The sequence below is a fragment of the Delphinus delphis genome, chromosome 16, assembly GCF_949987515.2.
Source record: "Delphinus delphis chromosome 16, mDelDel1.2, whole genome shotgun sequence".
Taxonomy (NCBI): domain Eukaryota; kingdom Metazoa; phylum Chordata; class Mammalia; order Artiodactyla; family Delphinidae; genus Delphinus; species Delphinus delphis.
Genome location: NC_082698.1, coordinates 48,634,592 through 48,658,818, shown reverse-complemented (window position 1 = coordinate 48,658,818; position 24,227 = coordinate 48,634,592). Strand labels below are relative to the sequence as shown.

Sequence of the window (24,227 nt, the reverse complement as noted above, 5' to 3'; positions counted from 1 at the left end):
CAATGGAATCCTTTTAAGATACATAAAACAACACTGAACTTACTGGACTCTCCTGGCAGAGACACCCGAGAAGTAGTGCTGTGTATGAGGCCACAATGCAGTCCTCCATGTGTTTGCCAGCATGCTGAAGGGCTGAAAGTATTAAAACAAAACCATAACAGCACCTCCAAAAAAAAGCCCACAAGAAAACAAACGCCCCCAGGAAACCAACTGCTGAACATCAATAAATGGTGCTAGGAAGATGGGATATCCACACAAATTAACAAAAAAATAACACAAGTGGAAGAGGGACCTTAATTAAAAGCTAAAACCATAAAACTTTCAGAAGAAAACACAGGGCTAAATCTTTGTGACCTTGGGTTAGGAAATGGTTTCTTAGACACAACACCAAAACCACAAGTGACAACATAAAAAACAGATTAAGTTAGACTTCATCAAATTTAAAGCTTCACCATCAACAAAGTGAAGACAACTCACCGAATTTACCTGCAAATCATGTACTTGATAAGAGTCAAGTCTCTAAAATACACAGAATTCTTAAAACTCAACAACAACAAAAAAAGACAACCCAATTTAAAATACGGGCAAAATTTCAAAACTCTAAAACCTTGAGAGGTCATATTATTTGGCTGCTTCTCTTTACAGATGAGTAAAGAACGAACCAGGGAGGAAAAGCAAACCTCCCCCACACTGCACATATACCTTCCTCACTGCTAGGAAGCCAAGGAAGAAGAACTATGAAAAAGCAAAGCTTGTCTGCACTGAACTAGAGAGGCCATAAAATAGCAAGATTATTACAACACACGAATTAAAAGAAAGTCTTGCAGGAAAAAAACCACATTACTTTTTTTAATACACCAGTCAAAATAAATATACCTTTATTGAGGTCAAGTTCTTCATCGTCCTCCTCCTTCTTATGTTTCTCTTCTGTACCATCAGTCTTTTCAGTTGATACCCACTGTATTTCTCCACTTGTTTCTTGCCACTCTCCACTCTTATCATGCTGAGTGGTGGGAGCATCTTTGATCAATTCATCTGTTTTACTTTCTGCCAACTGTGCTGCTCGCTCTCTCTCAAGGAATAGCTGATAAACATCATTTTTGAAGATCATTAAAAGGATCACCAACCAACATGTATGTACCCAAATATAAGGCTCTATTTGCTTTTAAACATCACTAACCCTAAGAAGCATGCTGTTTGGTAAAAAGGGTATCAATAAAAGCCTTCACTCTACATCCAACTGAAGGCCAAAACAAAAATATAAATGCCACTGGGGTTCAATCAAGGGCAATCTACTGATGATGCATACATTGTTTTTATGCATACATTGTTTTTAAAAATGAAAATCTTAACTCCTTCCCTTAATTTAGATAATACTGACAGGAAATTCAAGCAAAAACTACAAATTAAAGGTTAAAATTAAAAGAGTTAAAAATTCTTTAAACCTAAGCAGCCTGGATAAATTAACTGGAAGGAGGGAAGGAAGGACACTGAATAAAGCTACATAGTATTGGGGAAAAGCAACATAGCTTCTTTAAAAGAAATTTAAAGAAATAAACAAGAACCAGTGAAAGTAAAAGGCCAGTTTTCAGAGAAAGACTCAGAAGTGAATCTCAACTAGTATTATTAACAATAGAAGTACCGGGTGTGGAGAAAAGGGAACCCTCTTGCACTGTTGGTGGGAATGTAAATTGATACAGCCACTATGGAGAACAGTACGGAGGTTCCTTAAAAAACTAAAAATAGAACTACCATACGACCCAGCAATCCCACTACTGGGCATATACCCTGAGAAAACCATAATTCAAAAAGAGTCATGTATCATTGCAGCTCTATTTACAATAGCCAGGACATGGAAGCAACCTAAGTGCCCATCAACAGATGAATGAATAAAGATGTGGCACATATATACAATGGAATATTACTCAGCCATAAAAAGAAATGAAATTGAGCTATTTGTAATGAGGTGGATGGACCTAGAGTCTGTCATACAGAGTGAAGTAAGTCTTTGAAAGAGAAAAATACTGTATGCTAACACATATATATGGAATCTAAGGGGAAAAAATAATGTCATGAAGAACCTAGGGGCAAGACGGGAATAAAGACAGACCTACTAGAGAATGGACTTGAGGATATGGGGAGGGGGAAGGGTAAGCTGTGATAAAGTGAGAGAGTGGCATGGACATATATACACTACGAAACATAAAACAGATAGCTAGTGGGAAGCATCTGCATAGCACAGGGAGATCAGCTCGGTGCTTTGTGACCACCTAGAGGGGTGGGATAGGGAGGGTGGGAGGGAGGGAGACGCAAGAGGGAAGAGATATGGGAACATTTGTATATGTATAATTGATTCACTTTGTTATGAAGCAGAAACAAACACACCATTGTAAAGCAATTATACTCCAATAAAGATGTTAAAAAAAAAAAGTACAGTGCTCACTTCAGCAGCACATATACTAAAATTGGAACAATAGATTAGCCTGGCGCCTGCACAAGGATGACACACAAATTCGTGAAGTGTTCCATACTTTTTACAACTAGAGATTATCATACTAAGTGAAGTAAGTCACAAAGAAAAAAATACCATATGATACCACTTATATGTGGAATCTAAAATATGACACAAATGAACCTATCTACAAAGCAGAAACAGACCCACAGATACAGTGACAGATTTGTTGCCAAGGGGGAGGGGAGTGGGGGAGGGATGGACTGGGAGTTTACGGTTAGTAGATGCAAACTATTACATATAGAATGGGCGGACAACAGGTCCTACTGTACAGGACAGGGAACTACAGTCAGTGTTCTGGGATAAACCATAATGGAAAAGAATATGAAAAAGAATGTATATGTGTAACTGAGTCACTCTTCTGTACAGCAGAAATTAACACAACGTTTTAAATCAACTATACTTCAATTAAAAACAAACAATGGAAGTACAATTGTCAATGGAAGTATACACCAAAAAGTCTGAAAGGGAACACACACTAAAATCTTTTGCCTTCACTTACTTCCCTGTGCTGATACAGTGTTGAATGTACAGAAAGCATTTCATATATTTGCTGATACAATTTGGAGAAAATCCCAAGTTACTAATGACAACTACCTGAAAACTAAATGCCAAGTAGATCTCAAAAACTTGCTGAGTATATACAAGAGTGGTATGTAAACTTTAATACCCTTAAGAAAATAAAATTTAAGCTTTATATAAAGCAATATTTCTTAAAATTGGGTTCAAGGATCCCTAGGGGAACGCAAGATCCTTTCAGGGAGTCGGTGAAGTCAAAACTGCATTCATAAGAGTATTAAAAGGTCAACCGACTTCTTTCATTCTCTCATGACTGTATGGTGGAGTGTTCCAGAATCTACATGCTATGTGATTATGTTATTGCTCCAGTGGTTAATAGAATGAGTGCCTGTATTTTACACTTTTCTCTGTTTTGATTTCTAATTTAGTAAATATCAACAGATAAAGCACACATAAACAAAAGTTCTTTGGAGTTCCCAATAATTGTTAGGAGTATAGAGAAGTCCTGAGATCAAAATGTTTGAAATGTTGGGCTTCTAGTTATGACTCAGGAAAAGATCCAAGTTGTTGAAGATTACCTCAAGACACAGTTCAAGCACTTCTAGTTTCAAAAAGGCCGAAAGGATTAAAGGTTAGCAAAGGCTTCAGAAAAAAATGAAAAGAATGGTTCTCTATCACTTGTGAACATGTACAAATTGTCATTTAAGAAAATTACAAAGGTAGCTAGGAACTGGCAAAAAGTAAAAACTGTAATGCCCAGCATTGTCAAAAAACAAAAACTCACATACGGTTTGGGGGGGAGTATAAATAGAGGGGAGAGGGAGTGTTCGGTTTTTGGGGTGGAGCGAGTTGGAGACATCAATTTTAAAACACATATTCTGACACAATTCCTAAGCCAGGAAATTATACTTTGAAAAGTACGTCCCAATATTTAGTTGCACAGATCAGACCAGTAAGTAAATGCTGGAGGACTTGAACCAGGATAGCGCTAGAACTTAATTCCTAATTTGTTGTTAATCATCTACCTTGATTCATAAACAAATATGCCTTGTTTCTGCTTTTTGCTAACAATGTCTAACAAGTGATTATAGTAGTTGAAAACAGTCAGCAGAGAAGTAATGGTATACATTCTAACCCAGTGTACCTCTCACAGAACTGGTGAGAGTTAGAGAAAGGGAGAGGGGAGGTAGGGGGGAGAGAGAAGATGCAACTGATCAAGAAATTGGACAGATGCAACAAACTGAAAGTGTTAGGTTTTAAATTGTTGCTTACCTGCACTAACGCCTGAACTGCGTGAACTTGTCCAGCTATCCTTAAACTATCATCTCCTTCTCCACTACAGAAGGAAGAATCAAAAGAACACGATGTTTCCATGTTGACAAGACAGTGCCGATTCCGAGCACTATACTCCACTAGATTTATCAGTAGACCTAAACCCTATAAAAATTAAAACATGCATGTTACCACAGGGAAGAATTAAAAGCAAATGAACACAATATACATAACTCTTACTGGCAGCCAGAAAACTAATCAGTGCTCTACCATCTACAAAGTGGTTAAAAACCAGTATATGATCTTCCCAAACAAAGATTTCACCACTTTTAAAAGTCACCACTTTTAGTTCTTATACTTTTTATTTTTACACAGGGCCCTTCATAGCTCTCTTTTGTACAATAAGAGGTATATTCATAAGGAATCAATTGAAACCCACAACATATTAAACAGCTGGTTCTTAAATCCAAAACTAAGATGAAGTTTTTATCTTAATAGATCAAGTACTCATTTCTGAAACAGTCACACTTCAACTCACCAGCACTCGAATATCAAATCTCTGCTCCTGAGGTAGGTACTTTGGAACCTGAAGCACACAGTTCATCGCTGTGCCAATCAAGCCATCCTGTTCTCCTGTTTTGGTGCTGCCCCATTCTAAAATGGAGAATGGGAAGAGTATGAAAATTGTTACTGATTCTTTATGACAACCAATACTTATTAACATGAATATTAAAAGTTAAAAACATGTATCTTGAAAAAAAAGTATAGCTATTCCTTTATTAAAATACATCGTTGATTATAATATTTCTGAGCCAAGCTACCAAGCTGGTTCTAAAAATATCAACTCCTAAAAGCAGTTAAATCTATACATGAATAAGTGAATTACATGATGGCAATTTAAAAATCACTACATCAAGACAAGAAACAAGGGAGAGGCTTCCCTGGTGGCACAGTGGTTGGGAATCCGCCTGCCAATGCAGAGGACACGGGTTCGAGCCCTGGTCCAGGAAGATCCCACATGCCGCAGAGCAACTAAGCCCGTGTGCCACAAGTGCTAAGCCTGTGCTCTAGAGCCCGCAAGCCACAACTGCTGAGCCCACATACCATAGCTACTGAGGCCTGCACACCTGGAGCCCATGCTCCACAACGAGAGAGGCCACCACAATGAGAAGCCCACACACTGCAACCAAGCGTAGCCCGTGCTCACCGCAACTAGAGAGAGCCCATGCACAACAACAAAGACAACACAGCCAAAATAAACAAACAAAAGAGTAAAAAAAAAAAGGGGGGGGATTAACTTTCTTAAACATGTAATACAATCTTATCATTGAGAATATATGTAGAAAATATGACTTACCATTATCATTAGTTAAATTGAGTAACACCCCAATGATGGCTCTCATGCAGTCTTCCACTGCTTTGCCCACGTGATTAGTTACATTCTGGTGAGGCAGAGGCTTACTGTCAGGTAAGCATATACTGTTCTCAGCACGGTTATACTGCTTAATCAATTCTTCACAATGCTGTAATGCTCTTGAAGAGAAGACAAAATACAGACTATTATGCTAAACTAAAATAGTTACACTAAGAATTTCTACCTACTTCGACCTTAATGTTTTAAATCTGTCATAAGGACCACCCTGGTGGTCCAGTGGGTAAGACTCCGTGCTCCCAATGCAGGGGGCCCAGGTTCAATCCCTGGTCGGGGAACTAGATCCCACATGCATGCGGCAACTAAAGATCCTGCGTGCCAGTACTATGACCCGACGCAGCCAATAAATAAGTAAATAAATATTTTTAAAACATACAAAGAAAAAAGATAAATCTGTCATAAATGCTGCCAAATTAATTTTTTTCTACCCCAAAAGTTATATCAGCTATCCAGTCATGTACCAAACATGTCTGATATCACACCAGGTGCTCAATTTTATTTTGGGAAAACCTGATAATATAAATTTTTCTAAGCAAAGTTAAAATTATGAAGTCAATGCAGAAGTTTATAACTATACTACCTACAGCTGTCCCCCATTTTACCAATCTCTCCAACATAACAGAACTACCACTACCCCACTCCAAACAAGGTAAAACCTTTAAAAGCTAACACTGGACACTTCTGAATTTGATTTAATGTTTTTCCTTTAGAATGTAAGCTCTTAGCAAGTAAAGTATATTATTTATATTAACATTGCATAATAACCTTATGTAAATGGTTGTTAAATACTTCATAAACATCAGAGCAAATCATTTTTTTTAACATGAGGTCATTTAACTGACATGTCTCCTGGCAGACATACAAGGGTACCAGATACATCCAAGGACTCTCAAGATGCTACCCAAAATAACAAGGAAATGTAATTTTTAAGTGGGTCTAGTATTTCTCAAGACTCTCTTTAAATCACTAAGTCCATTAACTTAAAAAAGTCTATGAGAGAATGAGGTAAGCTGACTCTGTCAGTTGATTCTTCATGTATTATATACCACACAAAACCCTTAAAGAAAACTGTACTATATCTAATCCCCCTCTAGCTGCTCCTTAAAACACATCCTCTAGTGAGGAAGGTGTTCGTGTCTAACCTAAAATAATTTGTTTAGATGTTTGAGGATGTTCGCCAGAATTACCATGCCGTTACTGTTAACTGCCTTAAGTAGCACTGAGCTAAATCTGTTGGGAGGTGAGGGGAGAACAGTAAGGGTATACCATTTAATCGTTCAATATGCTATCCCTGCATTTATCAGGGTTCTACTGAAAGTTTCAAAAAGTCTTTCACAAACATCCAATTCTGACGTCTACTGCCACTTCTAAGACATCTGACACAAGTTCCTAATCGCAAAGGTTCCTAACCTCCTTTTAGAAGTCCATTTGTCAGGGGTCATGAAGTATACAGGAGACGTTTTAAAAATACGAAATAGATTTAACTTGCAAGAATACTCTTTGGTGAGGGAGGGTAAAACATGGTAACAAAACAACAACACATGCCTTAAGGATACTAACTGTGATACAAAATTTAAAGAGATGGAGGGGAAACCTACAGATTAAAAACAAGTCTATTGGGAACTAGAGACTATTAGAAATTTGAGACTATGGGAAATTTGAATACTGACTGGATTTATGATAATATTAAGCAATTAATAATTTTTAAGAGATGAAAATGGTATTGTGGTTATATTTTTTAGAGTCCTCTTTTAGAGATTATATACTCAAGTATTTATGGATGAAATCTGTAATTTGCTCCAAAATAATGTAGAGGGGGGAATGGATAGGGTTATACATGGAAACAAGACTGGCCAATGTTTGATGATTATTCAAGCTGCATGAAGTGTACACTGGGGTTTATCAAACTATTGTCTACTTTTGTCTCTGTTTGAAATTCTCCAAAATAAGAACTTAAAAAACAGATAAACTTGAGTCAGGCTGTAGTGGACCTTTGATACTCTACTAAGGACTTTGAACATACATCCAAAGACAAGGGATCACAGAGATTAGGAGTTTGGGATTATTTTTACAAGACAGAAATCTGGGGAAAGTTAAACCCCTGTGGTATTATGTTGGAGAGGCTAGAGGCCAGAGTACCAGGGCAGAGGTATCAAAAACTAAAATAGACATATTAGGAAGAAGCTGCTGTAATAAGCTAGAACCAGGACTGGAGACATACTTGGAAATTTTACACACACTGAGTGACAGCATTAGCCTAATGTCAAGAAAGTTGGGTGGAGAGTGTGAAATGGAGGAAGCTACATATAGATCTGGGGAAACAGGTATAAATAAACAGTAGAAGGCAGCTAGTAAACTTCATTTACAATAAAAATAAGGACTAATGCTTAGTGCTTACTATATGCCAAGCATTGTTCTAGACTTTACATATATATATAAAAACTCCTTAATATATATTGTATATAATATATATTATATACAATATACAAAAGATAGTTTAAAAATTTTTAGAATTAAAATATTATTTAAAATATATATCATATATAATTTAAGATACATTAACATATACTAATTCTTTTTATTGCAACAACAACCTTGGGTGGGTAGATACAATTATTACCCCCCTTCTGACGAACCTGTAAGTATTCTTGCCCAAGGTTATAGGGCTGAAGTTCTGAAGCTGGGATCCAAACTCAAGTTATTCTGGCTTCAGAATCTGTACTCCTCTAACTTTTGTACTATACTGCACCACTTCTGGTTCACAGAACTTGACAGAAAGAAGTACTTTATGGAGGAAGGTGATACAATGGCACTTCCTTTATGGTCAATCCAAATGCTTTAAATAAATAGCATGACATTTCAGAAAAACTTACTTAGCTGATGAAACAATGAGTTGTGAATCTTTATATGCTATCAAGTAGCTTTGATTCTCTGGATTATGCACCGTTACCTAAAAGGGAAAATTTTGAAGTTTTGTGGCAATCCATAACATTCATTCATTCACACACAACACACAGTGCTCTAAAAGACATAAAGATGAGGCATAATTAGCCCTTGTCATCTAAGGGAATAACAACCCACATGTTCTAAATTTAAAATAATAGAGCTATAGCTTTTTTACAGAATGTAAACACCACTCTTATAATTGCTTGCTCATAATTAATATATTCCGTACTATACATTCACTGTAATGAACTACCAAGCACTTTAAATGTCAGAAAAGAGCAATCACTAACTTAATAAACTAATATTTTAAACTACTTAAGTAGATTCATTTAGAATTTTAAAAAATTAGATCTGTTTATCAAATGTACCTGACACTCTAGAAAAGGAACAATTTCAATTTCATCTGTGCCAGGAACTTTTCATTCACACTAGATTATTTTCCCATAGATGTTTCATAAAGTACCTAGCTAATCCAATCTGGTCAACACACAGTCTATGCATCCTGAAATTCACCGGCAGAATAAATTCTAATCTACACTGAACTGGGTTAAGTCATTCATAAAAGTCAACGAACAAATAGACTGCATTACAGTTACAATTTCAATTTGGATTAACAAAAGTGAAACTCTAGGGATATGTAATATAAACTATGACAGTCTCACATACAGAGTCACATTTAAGATTAAATAATTTTCTCCAAATAGTTGTCCATACTTACACTTTCTAAGACTCGTAAACATCTCTCTGCTCCCCATAATGAGGCTACTAGTTTCTCTTCATCTTCATCTTTACTTAAATGATCCACACATTCTTTCACTAGGAGAAAAGAAATGGACATAAATTAGCATGTCTCACCACTTCAATACTTACCCCCTTTACTAACATTAAAAGCCATCTGTACACATGCTATGAATATGCTGGAACCTCTCCGAACACTGTTTATTCTAAGTTTTATAGTGTGAGATGCTGAAATTTACGAAAATCTGATTTATTATAATTATTTTATTTCCATAATTCCCCAATATCAAACTGTTAATGGCCTTTCCTTTAAAAGTTAAGAGATTTTCAAGATGCTACGAAAAGGAACAGACCTTTTCAAACTGATGCAATTATTCTTTGAAGTATGTAAATAGAATATTTTCCGCAGGCTTCAAATAATATATAAAAATGTTATACGTGTGTGTATATCATACCTTTATCTACAATATGATCCAGACCACCCAAAAGCCGTAGTTCTTCTTTAAACCAGTCTCCGGCTCGTTTAGAAGTAAGGGACAGTAATGTCTCCATAGCTAAATGCCCAGTCTGAAAATCAAAAGCACCATTAATGAATACTGACTCTTAGCAATAACTCTGAGGCAACACTTCTAGAGACTGCTTTTTTTAAAACGCATACTGCATGCTACCAGCCCACAGTAATACAGAAAATGCTTTTTTAAATAAAATTAAACATTTAAATTCTTAAGCTAAAGAAATGTTTTTAACCATTGGGTTGTTTTCAGAGAAAATCCATTATTTAAAGTAGTCTATCACTTGCCAGTTCAATAAAATATATACTGGTACCATCATATAAAGACTCAAGGGCAAATTGAAGGGTACATGTATTTTAACTGCAAATCAATATGTTGGATTAATTTACCACAAAGGCTGTAAAAAGTAATACTCTAGGAACAAGGTGTGGGTGTGTCTAAATTTTTGTCTGTTGGTAAAAACTGGTATCTTATTGCTTTACTTTGCATTTTTCTAATTATAGCAAATGAGCTTGTATTCATATATTTATCAGTTAACTGTATTTCTTCTACTGTTAAGTCCCGTCAAATATTCTTTCCTTATTTTCTTGCAAAGTTGCTTGTCTTTTTCCTGTTGTTCTATACATTTTCTTATCTATTCTGAACAAAAATCCTTTGTTACTTTTAGGGTTTCAGATTCACCAGTTTTAAACTTTATACTACAGGGTTATTAGCAGCTTCGATATACATAATGTGGCCACCATGACAAAATTATATATAAATAATGATTCAGGACTACCACTAGAGGAAGCATAGAACAGTCAGAGCCATATTTATAAACCAGTTTCGGTTTTTCCTTCTCTTTATTTGCCTTTAATTATTAATCTTACTTTTTATTGTATTTCTTTTAAAAAACATAAAACCACCCACCAACAATGGGCAATTTGGTTCCTGTTGCAATAAAGGAACGTTAGTGTAACAAAAGAAATGCTTTAGTTAACAAGGCTGAAAAGACCTGGGTATCTTCCCAAAGCTTTTTCCTTTGAAAGATCCAAGTTTACATTAAGTCTTCCTGGCCTATTTGGAACTGCATATAAAATAGATATTCAGAAATGCAAAAAACAGACCTTATCAGTGAAAATCTTCCTATTACTGATTTAGAAGAGATTTTATTCTGTACCTTATAGATTTTACTCTATACTTTAAAAAGAACAAGGTTGATATCCAAGGTGACAAATATATAACTAGAATTCAACACTACAAAAACAAATTAAATTTTGCTCAATTCTCATTCTAAGTCCCTGAAAGAGTAATGTAATGAGATCGGAACAGGCAGGTTAGCACATGAGTCACAGAAGTGAAACTGAAGACTAATGAGGCTTTCTTTGCTTAGGAAGATTTGATGTTAATATAGCAAAGACTCATAAGATTTTATGCAAAAAAGGGACTTGACTGTTTCTATAGGCATAAAAAGGACTGTTTGATATTTTAGGCTATATTCAGTATATAATAAGCTAGTAATAGCCTACAATTCAAACATTTTATTTGAAACTGGGATAGTCCTCAAAGCATTAAAGCACAACCAAATCACTAATCAGAATGCTATTCAGCAATTGTGAGCTCTCAGTTATTTGAATTATATTTTAATATTATAATATTAATGTTTTAAAGTATCTTTCCATGGCACATCAGGAGAAGCAATGTATTTCAAGGAAGAGGTTGAGCAATTAACGAAACAAACAAAATTAATGTGTAGGAGATAGTCACTGTATGAAACAATTCTACTGTTAAAATTTAAAACGAACACAATATCCAAGAATAGCTGAAGTTGGGGTGGGGGGAGGCAGGCATCCTAATATTAGCAACTGTGTGTTCTGGTTTTAATCATGTGAGTTAACTACTTAACACAGTATAACAAAGTTATTATCTGGTGTTTACCATCCTAATAAATTCCACAAAAGATGGAGAAAATTCAATGAACAAGTTTCCCATCATGTTATTTAAGAGCGAATGCCTGGAAAGAATCTGAATGTTCAATAATATGGGAGATGAACTAATAATAATAATTTTTAAAAGCTGTATTTATTCCATTATGCAAATAAAAATTATAGGCTCAAATTTATTTTATAGCATTAAAAATTAGTATATGTTGTAAAATTGTTAAAAGTAAATAAAAATTATGAATATATTTTAAAAGCAGTATACAAATAGTTTGGTGAGGTAGAAAGATTGTTTAGCCACACTTTGAACATAACAGCTATTTTCTAATCTTAATAAGTGAAAGTACTGAATACGTGTCAATTTTGTATCCTGCTTTTTAATGTTAACTTGCTTTACCCCTCAACCCTCCACTCTACCTGAATCTATTCCCTACTCTACCTTAACTAAACAGAGCAATAACCCTAAGTTCATATGTGGGTAGCACAAAGCATTCTGTAATTTTCTGAGGCAAATGTCTTCAGTTGTCAGTTTAGTGGGCAGTCGAAAAATCAATGTTTATATAGTTCAGATGTTGGAAATATCTGAAAGTCAGGTATATATAAATAATCTTATTTTTTCAAAACGACAAGGCCAATTCATCTTCTACTGGCCTACTAGTCTTTGGGGATTCTACAAGTTAAAAAAAGCCAGAGGAAAGTAGAACTAAAATCAACCAAAGGCAACATAGTCATCTTGAACTTAGGGAGTTGTATTGAGCATAAGGGTAGCCATGGCCATGACCCTGAGTATGAAGGACACTGCTTGACAGAAGGGCAGGTGCCTAGGAATCTTCCGAGTCTTGGTGCCTTGCAGCAGTTAATCAGACATCGTAAGATACTATGGAATAAATGAATGCTGATTGAAACTGGTTCTTTCTGAAGATCCTTTAAATCTTTATTCCTGAAACCCACAGAGGGTTAAAAACTGAAGTTCCTAATAGCCTAAATGTAGTTTCTACACTGGAAAAAAATTTTTTTCAAAAGGGAAGGATTAGGCAAAACACAATAAAAAATTTACTGGGAAAAGAAATCTAAATACCAATGGGCCAAGTTTAGGAATTTCAGGCAGGGAACAGAATTATGCTCAGAGCTAAACCTTAGAAGAATTTGCCAAATTGTAAACCAAGAGGTTAAATGATTTGTCCAAAGTCATACAGCTGCTGTGACAAATTAAAAACTTTCTGAAAGTAATTTTCATTTTACAATAGAAGGAAGGAACCCACCGTTATATTTTCTAGATCAAGGTGCTTGTTGTGTACAGTTTCACAGAGCCTTCGAATTTTTTCTTTTATTTTGTTCATGTCTTTTTCATTCAGCAGCTTAGCTGAAGAAGCATCTTGTTCCAGTTCTAGAAGTCGAATCATTAGATCTAGGCTAGCTCTATCAAGATCCATGTTCAAACGATCTCTACTCAGTATGTACATGAGGGCAGCTGTACAAAGGGACAGATTCTTCAACGGACCCCCCGCAAAAAAAAAAAAAAAAAAAAGTTAATGTAAGCAATTAGTGACAATTTCAGGAAACAAGACTATTTTGACATTTGTTCATATGTTGGAAACCTTGAAAATGTTTTATTCAGTGAAAACCTCACTCTTAAAATATTCTAGGGAAATGTGAATTAAATAAATACATAAATAAAGCACCACTGCTTAAGATTTTCCTTTCTACAGACCTTCCCTATATGAACGCGCCACAGCTAGAAGCATTTAAGTGGAATTACATGTTTTTGGCCATTCTGTGCTAAATGAAGAGTTTACAAAACCTTTTTTCAGATATATAATCCTATTTTACAATACACTTCACTCTTTGTCCTTTATGATACAGTAAAGTCAAATTTCCATTTAAAATCAATAATGTAGGGACTTCACTAGTGGCGCAGTGGTTAAGAATCCGCCTGCCAGTGTAGGGCACACGGGTTCGAGCCCTGGTCTGGGAAGATCCCACATGCCGCAGAGCAACTAAGCCCGTGTGCCACAACTACTGAGCCTGTGCATAACTACTGAAGCCCGCGCGCCTACAGCCCATGCTCCACAACAAGAGAAGCCACCGCAAATGAGAAGCCCACGCGCCGCAAAGAAGAGAAGCCCCCGCTCGCCGCAATTACAGAAAGCCCAAGCGCAGCAACGAAGACCCAACACATCCAAAAAATAAAAAAAACAAAAACAAAATCAATAATGTAAATGTGTTTTAAAATCTGTATCAGAAACTTATTTTTTTCTTGTAAAAATAAACACAGCTGGGTTTGTGTCAATACATAAAACTAGGATGCTCAAATAAACATATTTAGACTCATTTCTTTAAAATAAACCTATCAGGTCTGGTTGAACCAAGTAATTTTTTAAAAATCATTAATATAATGTGCTCTCAAAATCATTCAGATCTGGTAGTTAGCACACTCTGCTTATAATAAAATCTACAAGTACTGAAGGTGATATAGGTAAGCATTAATATAACAAAGAGGTCTATGTTTGAATATTCCAACATTTGAGATATTACTTTTTTTCCCTCCTACATATGTATTTATTTTTATTGAAGTATAGTTGATCTTACACTTATTTCAATGCACAGAAACACAATTAACTATCTAAAGATTTAAACTTTGAATCCCCAAAATTCAGACTAGGTGACTAATTAAACGCTTACACAGCAAAATATATTTGGAAATAAGGATGCCACAGTACAGGACTTAGGAGATCCACTGCCCCTAAGAACACATATTAATGCCTTGGTCCTCTCATAACTGCATAAGAAAGCAAATTAATTCTTAGTTCTCTTCTCCCTCATTGTTTTGTACCTGCTACAACTTGGTAATGGAGTTATCCTCACTCGGGGTTAAGTATACTGATTTCAGTTTCAGAAGACTCAATATTAGATTATGTCACCTAATCTGCACTTGGAACATAATTTCCCTGAACAAAAATATAATAAAGCCATCTCAAAATATCACTATTGATGATTAATAATGATTTTTTTCTAACTTTGAAAATGTTAAACCCGATTTTTATATGTAAATACGCTTTATTTTTAAGTGTCAGTCATAATGAAAATGAGGATATGATTCCATTTCACAGTGGGATTCAACATCCAGACAGAATGCTAAAAAAAAATTAGTATCAAAACTTTTTTTTCATGCTATTATTATCAAAAACTAGTAAAAGATTTTTTTTCCAGTACCTTCTGATTTGAGGAAATCAGTACTTACAGAATTAAATATCCAGTATGGCATGGTATGTTAGCTACAGTATCCAGTATGGTATGGTATGGTATGTTATATAATGGTTAATAGGATATACTGACAAGTTAAGGAGGAAAAATGTCATGAGAAGATAATCTTAAATGATTTATTAAGCAAGAATTCTGGCATTAAGCTCTAAATATTTAGCACATAAAACTAACTCAACCCATAATGAGAAATATTTACAGATGAATATCCAATGAAGGTTGGTTTTTTTTCCTATTTTGGTCATGCCACACAGCTTGTGGGATCTTAGTTCCCTGACCAGGGATCGAACCCAGGCCCCTGGCATTGGAAGCTCAGCGTCCTAAGCACTGGGCCACCAGGGAACTCCTGAAGGTATTTCTCAGTAGCCAAATAAACTAGAATTCTAAAATAGTGCTTCTCAATCCCAGAAACTTAAATACCTGATGATGCTGGGAATCATCCAAGGTTTTAAAGACCATTGCTACCATTCCATGTGCTCTCAGGTGCATTCGAAAACTGGGCATGGCACATTTAGTAGCCAAGCTAATAACACTAGAAGAAAATAGACTAGGTTAAGGGGGCTGAAGTTTTTTTATTTGCGTAATACCAAAATAAGCAAAAGGGTGCTCAGGGGTGGGGGTGTATGTGTGTCAAAGCATTGCCCATGCAGATCACAATATTAAAAACACGGGCAAAACAAGTTATTAAAAATTTACTGATGTGATTAGGTATGCTATATAAAAAATATGAATAACTCATGATCATCTTCAGTGTTTTCCTTACATTACTACTACCATTAAATGAAAAGCAAAAAATCTCAGCTACCTTTCAAAATGCTTCTGATCCATAAAGATTATAAATATTTAATTGGACATATTCCAAATGACTGGATAACTCAATCAAACCAAAATATTCAATCCATTACAGTATGTAAAAGATGATCCAAATCAAAACATGCTTAAATTAAATCAAATCTATCACTTGCATGTGTAAAATCTGGGGCTAAAAGTACTTAAAAGATTCTTTGGCATAACACTCTTTTAAGCATCTGGAAACTGAAGCCTATGCTGTGCTAAAATGCTGTATCATCCAACTTTCCTTTGTGCATGTAGAATCAAGTCCCTTAAAAGAAATCAATCACATTTTAACATCACTGGCTATAACCTACACCTATGATAAGAAAAATCACAAATGTTTGGCTCTAATGAGCTAGAAAATTTTAATGAGAAAGCATGCACACAATTTTCAAATATAAAAATAAGATCTTACCTAAGGCAACGTGTGTTTAGAGGCTGAGTGCTCTTTAAGCCACTTAACAAGTACTCAATGTCATCAGTGAACTCTTGATTTTCACCAAATTCCACCACATCATTGAAGTGCTTCACGTGCTGAACAACAGTATACAACTGCCAAGAAAAAAATATGTCCACCTCTTTTGTAACTATGAAGTAGCATATTTAAATATTTAAAGCACTTGCTATGCTTTATTTAAAAGTGTATAAAATAGTTTATTAGATGGCAACCAAAAGAAATGTTTTAAAAACATGGGTAGTAGTAGGACAAGATAAGTTTGTGGTTCAAAACTGAGTATCAGTATACTGATATGTGTTCAAGATATTAAAAGGCTAAATTACATACGAAATTCTATCCACGTGCAGTAAAACTGTATATGGCTGCTTACTTCTTTGTCTTCTTTTCTGCATTTCAGTGCAGTAACTATATCTTGGTAGGGCTGAGTAGGTATTGTCACAGTTTTTATCACTTTGGGTGGTGGTGCAGGAGCCTTAAAAACTCCATCATCTTTTTGATTTTGCTCCTTTGAAGACAGCCTCACCTATTAATAAAGGTATTAAATTAGTTGTTCTAAATAAATATATAAAAATAGTAACATCTCATCTACTTGGCAAATTTAGCTTAAGAGTAATAAAACCCCTATTCTCCCCCTCAAAGGTAGGAGGAGGCCTCTGAAAGGTCACAAGGGATACTTTAAAATTCCATGCACTACAAGATAAGACTCATAGGTGTTTTATTCACAAAAGAACCACTCAGGAAGTTATTCTGGTCTTTTTAACTTTACATTTCATACAATTTGTTATCATCTCCAGGACCATTACAAGGAATAAAGAACCACCATTACATACATAAATAGCATTGATAAGCAGCTCAGGACAGACAGGAAAACTACAATAGATAGACAAAAGAATTTTTTAAGTACAGGAGTCCATAGTTTGGGGTAGGGGGAAAAAGCCATAATAAGAGCATGGTATATAATTACTAATATACACAATAATGGTTTAATACTAGTGAAAGAAGTTTAATATGTCAAGAAGACATGGAACTGTACATTACATTTTAGAATGATCTCTATCCCTATTTTTTGTTGTTGTCTATAAAGAACCCATTCCTTGATAGCTCCAGATGACTGAGGTGTCACCATTAATCTGTAAGTATTAATGCATGGTCCTACCAGTTATTCTGAAAAAAGTAATTTGATAAGAATCTTTTTCAAATGTGTTTTGAATTGAAAGGTATTACTGGAATGCAGGAAAAAGTTCTGCTCTGAAAAACAAATTAATCACTCAAAGACACTTTAAGATCAATGTAGGATATAATTTATAATATAGCTTTTAATCATTAATACAAACTTGAAATATGTAATTTATAATATAGCTCTTAACAGTTAATAAAAACTTCAAATAATTTACCCTTAAACACTAAATACTATAATTCCATAAAATGTCAGGAGTGAAAAAGTAGTCCAATATTTTTTAAGGCTTTCATTTATAACCGAGCAACACCAGAATTTCTGTTATCCTGTCCACAATCCTTACTTTTCCAATGAGTTAAACTAAAGCCACTAAATTTTAGTGAGGAAGTTGAAAATAAACTGTTAAACAGAAAAGCCAGAGACTTTCAAATTATGAATGAAGATAGCAACTGTTTAATTTAAAATTCATTACACAAACATGAAATTAAAAAGTACAGTTCACTTACTGTGACACTCTGAGGTTTTACTGCTGGTGGCCCAGGTAGTTCTTCTGAATCTGGATGATTCCAATGCCTGGCATTATATACAGCTTTTGTAGGAGACTAGAGAAATGAGAAAAAGATCAACTGTTTCCATCTTACTTTGCATCCTTATAAAATTACCTCATTTTAAAACTAAAACTAAAAATCATATAGAGTAATTTAAATACATAAATATATATCCTAGACAGAGCAGGATAAACAATATCTGGCTTATACTCCCACCACGCTCCCATGCCGATGGCAGACATGGAGTCACAGTGCTATTCTGACACAAAATCAACAATCAGTGTTCCGGACAGTCATTACCAACCAAGAAAAGCAATTAAACCTCTTGCCAGGCTTATATTAACTTATAATTATATTAACTAATCAATATAGTTAAATTCAACCTGTTCTTTATTCCTCGTAACTGCTGATTCATGCCCCACGTTCTTCTAACACGGAAAATAAGGCAGGTTATGACAAGGGATAAAAGTCCTTATTCATTTAAGTGAAACTGGTGAGGCCAGATGAGTGCCGTTATTCAAGTTTTCAGGTTTTATAAAGGTAACTATGGTATGTATAACATATTACATAACACACTGGAATCTAAAGCAGTACTATATACTAAAATACATGCAAATGTATAAAAATTCACACCGGGTGGGATAAAGATGTAAATTGCCCCACCCCAGTTCAGATTAGTTTGCTGCCAAATCAATATACTATAAGCTTAATGAAAAAAAACTTTCAGTTTTAACACGTTGAATTTCAGAATTGAGGATAAATAACTGTGAGCCTGCATGATCAAATCCATAGGATTAAATCTGTATAAAAGGAACAAATCCTCACTTTCAAAAGGGGATTAATTAAACAGACTGACATTTTCTCCATCCTTTACAAAAGTGATATTAAATTATGTCCTTTAAACTTCAAATAAATAATCTCATTAGAAATTTTTTGTTTTTAATACTGTAATTAATGATCTTCATACTTTCAGTACTACATTAAAAAAAAGAGTACAAGAGAAACATACTTCAAGACTGGCCAAAAATCTGCATTAAAAAATTAACCATCTTCCCTTATTAGCTGCAGTGAAGTAACATAATTGGAATTAAGCATCATACAAAGCTATCTTTTTATACAAATATTATCTTCAAAATAACCATGCTGTGACAAAGACAACAGTGTAAGCTCCAAAAGAACTGGTTTTTCAAAAGATAAAGTTTAAACTGACTCACATATTAAATTTGTCAGAAAATCTTAATGCTAAAAGGAATCTACTGTGAAACTTACATAAAGCAGTCTCATTTGTATTGTGTATATGAACGTATTATTCTTATATATCAGGTTAGCATAAAGTAATGCAGCATTAGTAATCTAAAGCAATTTATGCACTCATGCAATGACTTGATCAGGCCCCCTAAGGCACAACCATACAGAGCAGACTGAACATAAATTTTTAAACCTAGCTCTATTCCTTACTATTTTCCTCTCAAACATTATCTATATAATCTACATGCCTGCTAACTGTTAGATCCCTCATTTAAGCAACCTCTAATCCCCAAAGCACAGCCATAAGCTCAGGAAGATAACAGACTTTTGAAAGGAATAGGTGCCTCAAGGCTTAAGCACTTTACTTATTTTTAAAAAGCACTGATTTCAGGTAACAAACCATCTTTTGGATAACAAAAAGATTATCTGGTTCCACAGATAACAATATAGCACAGTCAGGTCAACGTTCTAAATTAAACAGACCCTGGAGATTGGGACTGACATATACACACTACTATATATAAAACAGATAACTAATAAGGATCTACTAGATAGCACAGGGAACTCTACTCAGTACTCTGTAATGGCCTATATGGGAAAAGAATCTGAAAAAGAGTGGATATATGTATATGAATAACTGATTCACTTTGCTGTACATCTGAAACTAACACTGTAAATCAACTATACTCCAATAAAAATTTTAGAAAGATTAATACCAAAAATTATATATAAATTAAACAGACCCCCTTCCAGTTAATTGTGAGTGGCAATATATACCTAACAGTTATAAAGGAGACACAGGAACCAGATGGTCCAGATAAATAGTAAGCTCTACTACTGCCTGTTACTAAACATCTTTCTCATCTGTAAAATGGGGTTAATAACAGTACCGACTGTAAAGGGTTGTTGTGAGGATTAAATGAATATATGTAAAACACATATTAGAGTGCCTGAAACAATATGTGCTATACAAGTTTTACTGCTGATAATTCAAGTTATAATAATTATGTGATGATGTGCAATTCTGAGTTCAGCATCTTCATAAAAAGAATTGGAGTATATGGTCTACCCACATAACAGAGGACTGCAATAAAAGGGATAACTGACATGAACACACTCTGTTAACAAATACTATTATTACAAGAAGTAGACTGGGATATACTGTTCTAATTCATCTCAAAAGTAATTGAATGATATGCCTGATAAATACAGAGGCAAAAATCCTCAACAAAACACTAGAAAACTAAATTCAACAGCACATTAAAAGGATCATACACCATAACCATGTAGGATGTATCCCTGGGATGTAAGGATGGTTCAACATATGAAAACCAACCAATGTGATACACCACCTTAACAGAATGAAGGACAAAAATCACATAATCATCTCAATTGGTGCAGAAAAAGTATTTAACAAAATTCAACTCTCTTTCATGAAAAAATCACTCAACAACAGGAACAGAAGGAAATTGCCACAACATAGAGGTCATATTTTAAAACATCATACTCAACAATGAAAAACTGAAAGCTTTTCCTCTAAGATCAGGAACAAGGCAGGGATGCCGATGCTCACTGATTCTACATACTAGCAGAAGTAATTAGGCAAGAAAAAGAAATAAAAGGCATCCAAATCAGAAAGAAAGAAGTAAAATTTTCTCTATTCACATATATAATCTTGTATATAGAAAACCATAAAGATTCCATCAAAAAAAAACCCTGTGAGAACAAATAAATGTATTCAATAAAGCTGTATGATACAAAACTCATCTGCATTTCTATACACTAACAAAAAACAATCGAAAGAGGAAATGAAGAAAATTCCATTCACAGTAACATCAAAAAGAATACTTAAGAATAAACTTAACCAAGGAGGCAAAAGATTTGTACACTGACAACTACAAAATGTTGAAAATAAAGGCACAAAGAAATGGAAAGACATCCTTTGTTCATGGATTAGATGACTTAATACTCTTAAAATGGTCATACTACCCAAAGTGATCTACAAATTCAATGCAGTTCCTGTCAAAATCCCAGTAATAATTTTTACAGAAATAGACAGAATGAACCTAAACTTCATATGGAATCCCAAAGGACCCTGAATAGCCAAAACAATCTTGAGAAAGAACAAAAAAACCAAAGGCCCCACACTTGCTAATTTCAAAACATTACAAAGCTACAGTAATCAAAACAGTAGGGTACTGACATAAAGACAAATATATAGACAACAGTACAGAATAGAACGCCTATGAATAAATCCATATATAGTCAAATGATCTTCACCAATGGAGACAGTCTCTTCAATAAATGGTGCTCGGAAAACTGGATATCCACATGCAAAAGAATGAAACTGGACCCGTATCTTATACCATACACAAAAATCAACTAAAATGTATTGAAGACTTAAACATAAGACCTGAGCTACAAACTCCTAGAAGAAAACATGGGAGAAAAAAATACGTAACACTGGTCTTGGCAATGACTTCTTGCCAAGAAGCACAAGCAACAAAAGCAAGCATAGACAGGTAGGACTACATCATAAAAAGCTTCTGCACAGCAAAGAAAACAATCAAGAGAGAAAAATGCAACCTACGGAATGGAAGAAAATATTTGCAAACCATATATCTGATAAGGGATTATTATCCAAAATATATAAGGAACTCCTATAAGTCAACAGCAAAAACAAACAAAACAAAAAACCCTGACTAAAAAATGGGCAAAGGACTTGAACAGAAATTTCCCCAAAGAAGAAATGGCCAATAGGTATACAAAAAGATGATCAACATCACTAATCATAAGAGATGCAAATCAAAATCACAATGAAATATTACCTCGCACCCATTAGGATGGCCACTAGCAAAAGAACAGAAAATAACAAGTGTTGACAAGGATGCAGAGAAATTGGAACCCTCATGCAGTGTTAGTGTGAATTTAAATAATGAAGCCATTATGGAAAACAGCATGAAGGTTCCTCAGATAATTAAAAGTAGAACTACCACATGATCCTGCAATCCCACTTTCAGGTATTTATTCAGAAGAATTAAGAGCAGGATCTCATAAAAATATTTGCACTCCCATGTTCAATGCAGTATTTTTCACAAAGAGGTAGAAACAACCTAACTATCCATCAACAGATGAACAGAGAAAATGTTACATATCCATACAACAGAATATTATTCAGCCATAAAAGAGGAAAAAGGAAATCCTATCATATGCTACAACATGAACCTTCAGGATGTTACCCTAAATGAAATAAGCCAGTCACAGAAAGACTTTAAAACTGTATGATTCCACTTATGAGATATCTAGTCAAACTCATAAAAACAGAAATGGTGGTTGCCAGGGGCTGGAGGGAGACTGAAGTAAGAAGTTACTATTCAATGGGTATAGAGTTCCGATCATGCAAGATGAAAAAATTCTAGAAATCTGTGGCACAATACTGTGCTTACAGTTAACAATACTGTACACTTAAAATGTTCCTAAGAGGGTAGACTTCATGTTGTGTTTTCTACCACAATAAAAAAAAACTTTGAAAAGGCTTTGAAGCTTAAAAGTATACAGAATAACTGCATAAGTTATATTCAAAAGACACATTCAATGAACATTTTGTTTACTCTGTTGAACTAGGCAGCTTAGTAAATACTATTATTTTAAAAGTTTTGACAAGGTTTTGCCATTTTAATGCTAATGATTAATCTAAAAGAAAGTGAATCCAATGAGAACTGTTCCTCGACTATTAATTATTTCAAAGTTTTACAAGGTTAATATAGAGCTTACCATCGGCAGCAGGAGATGAAGATACACCCTACTATCTAAAAATTAAAATAAAAAATAACATCTGGATGTGGCTAATACATACACATGGGGTGGGGGGGTGGCAGAGGTTAAGTTATGACAACACTGACCGACTCTGAGCTCTTCACATCATTCCAAATGGTATAACGGTTCCACATGCACCTAAGTGAATTGTATATGGAAACAATACAACACTACTATGTCACATCATAATATCACTCAGTGAAAGTGACTGTGTACAGCATCTGCAAATATACCAGATAGCAATCAACTTTTCACGGAAAATGAAAATCACTCCTATCATTTAGCAACCTAGCTAAGTTTTAACTGGGTCATTCTGATTACACCACCAGGCTTATCTGTAATTCTTGTTAATTTTTTTCTGGTTTAAAAAGCAGATGCACATATTAACCAGATTCCTTAACTTTTCTGTGTTAAAAGATTTGTGGATTCTGTTTCCTCTGAAATGTAATGGGAAGAATACTTAGAACAAAAAAAGCAGAAAGCTCTTAAGACTACTCTAACATTCTAAAGATTTGCAATCATTGTAGCACATTTCAGTCCTAGTAATCTTAAACATACTATTCTCTTCTTTCAGTTCTCCAGGGGCATGACAAACAAGAACCTCAAATGTAACACTGTATTACAGCTAAGGAAAAAATATGCCAGTGACAGACCCACAGAGCATTTATCCATAAGAGAGAATCCAGCATCTACAAAAACAATGGATAAAAACTGGTTTTTACATTAATGCCAAGGCTGTGGTTAACAGATTGGCTTATTAAATCACAATTATAAAGCAGAGGTAAGAAGAGTTCCTTCATGAAAAGCTAAGAAGAAATTACAGTATTATGTTATCCTTTATTGAGCTGGCTCTCAAAAGGGAAAAAAATTGGAATAACCGCTCTTAAGCCATATGAATTTTTTAGCAGTACCAAACGTATTTCTGAGTTTTAAAGAGTACTGTGTATACTGTGTACTAAAGGAGAACAAATATAGTAAGCCTATTAGAATTCATCCAGCCTTACGCACACAAGGATGTCATAACTGAATTGCACTC

The 24,227-nt window shown here is 34.6% G+C and overlaps 1 protein-coding gene and 1 pseudogene across 2 annotated transcripts in view; one reads left to right on the top strand and one right to left on the bottom strand.

The window, feature by feature from the left end:
* Positions 1-24,227, bottom strand: part of WAPL (WAPL cohesin release factor) — a 76,742-nt gene that overhangs the window by 6,157 nt on the left and 46,358 nt on the right. For both annotated transcript variants that reach the window (XM_060034669.2, XM_060034670.2), the window contains exons 5-17: positions 18,086-18,181; positions 16,773-16,925; positions 16,361-16,497; positions 15,532-15,643; positions 13,113-13,340; positions 9,875-9,986; positions 9,400-9,497; positions 8,609-8,685; positions 5,661-5,836; positions 4,842-4,957; positions 4,304-4,468; positions 877-1,084; positions 44-132 (exon numbers count right to left, since the gene is read on the bottom strand). In XM_060034669.2, coding sequence (XP_059890652.1) covers positions 44-132; positions 877-1,084; positions 4,304-4,468; positions 4,842-4,957; positions 5,661-5,836; positions 8,609-8,685; positions 9,400-9,497; positions 9,875-9,986; positions 13,113-13,340; positions 15,532-15,643; positions 16,361-16,497; positions 16,773-16,925; positions 18,086-18,181 — 1,767 coding nt within the window. The remainder of the gene's footprint in view (positions 1-43; positions 133-876; positions 1,085-4,303; positions 4,469-4,841; positions 4,958-5,660; positions 5,837-8,608; positions 8,686-9,399; positions 9,498-9,874; positions 9,987-13,112; positions 13,341-15,531; positions 15,644-16,360; positions 16,498-16,772; positions 16,926-18,085; positions 18,182-24,227) is intronic.
* LOC132440102 (U6 spliceosomal RNA) lies at positions 2,436-2,535 on the top strand (annotated as a pseudogene).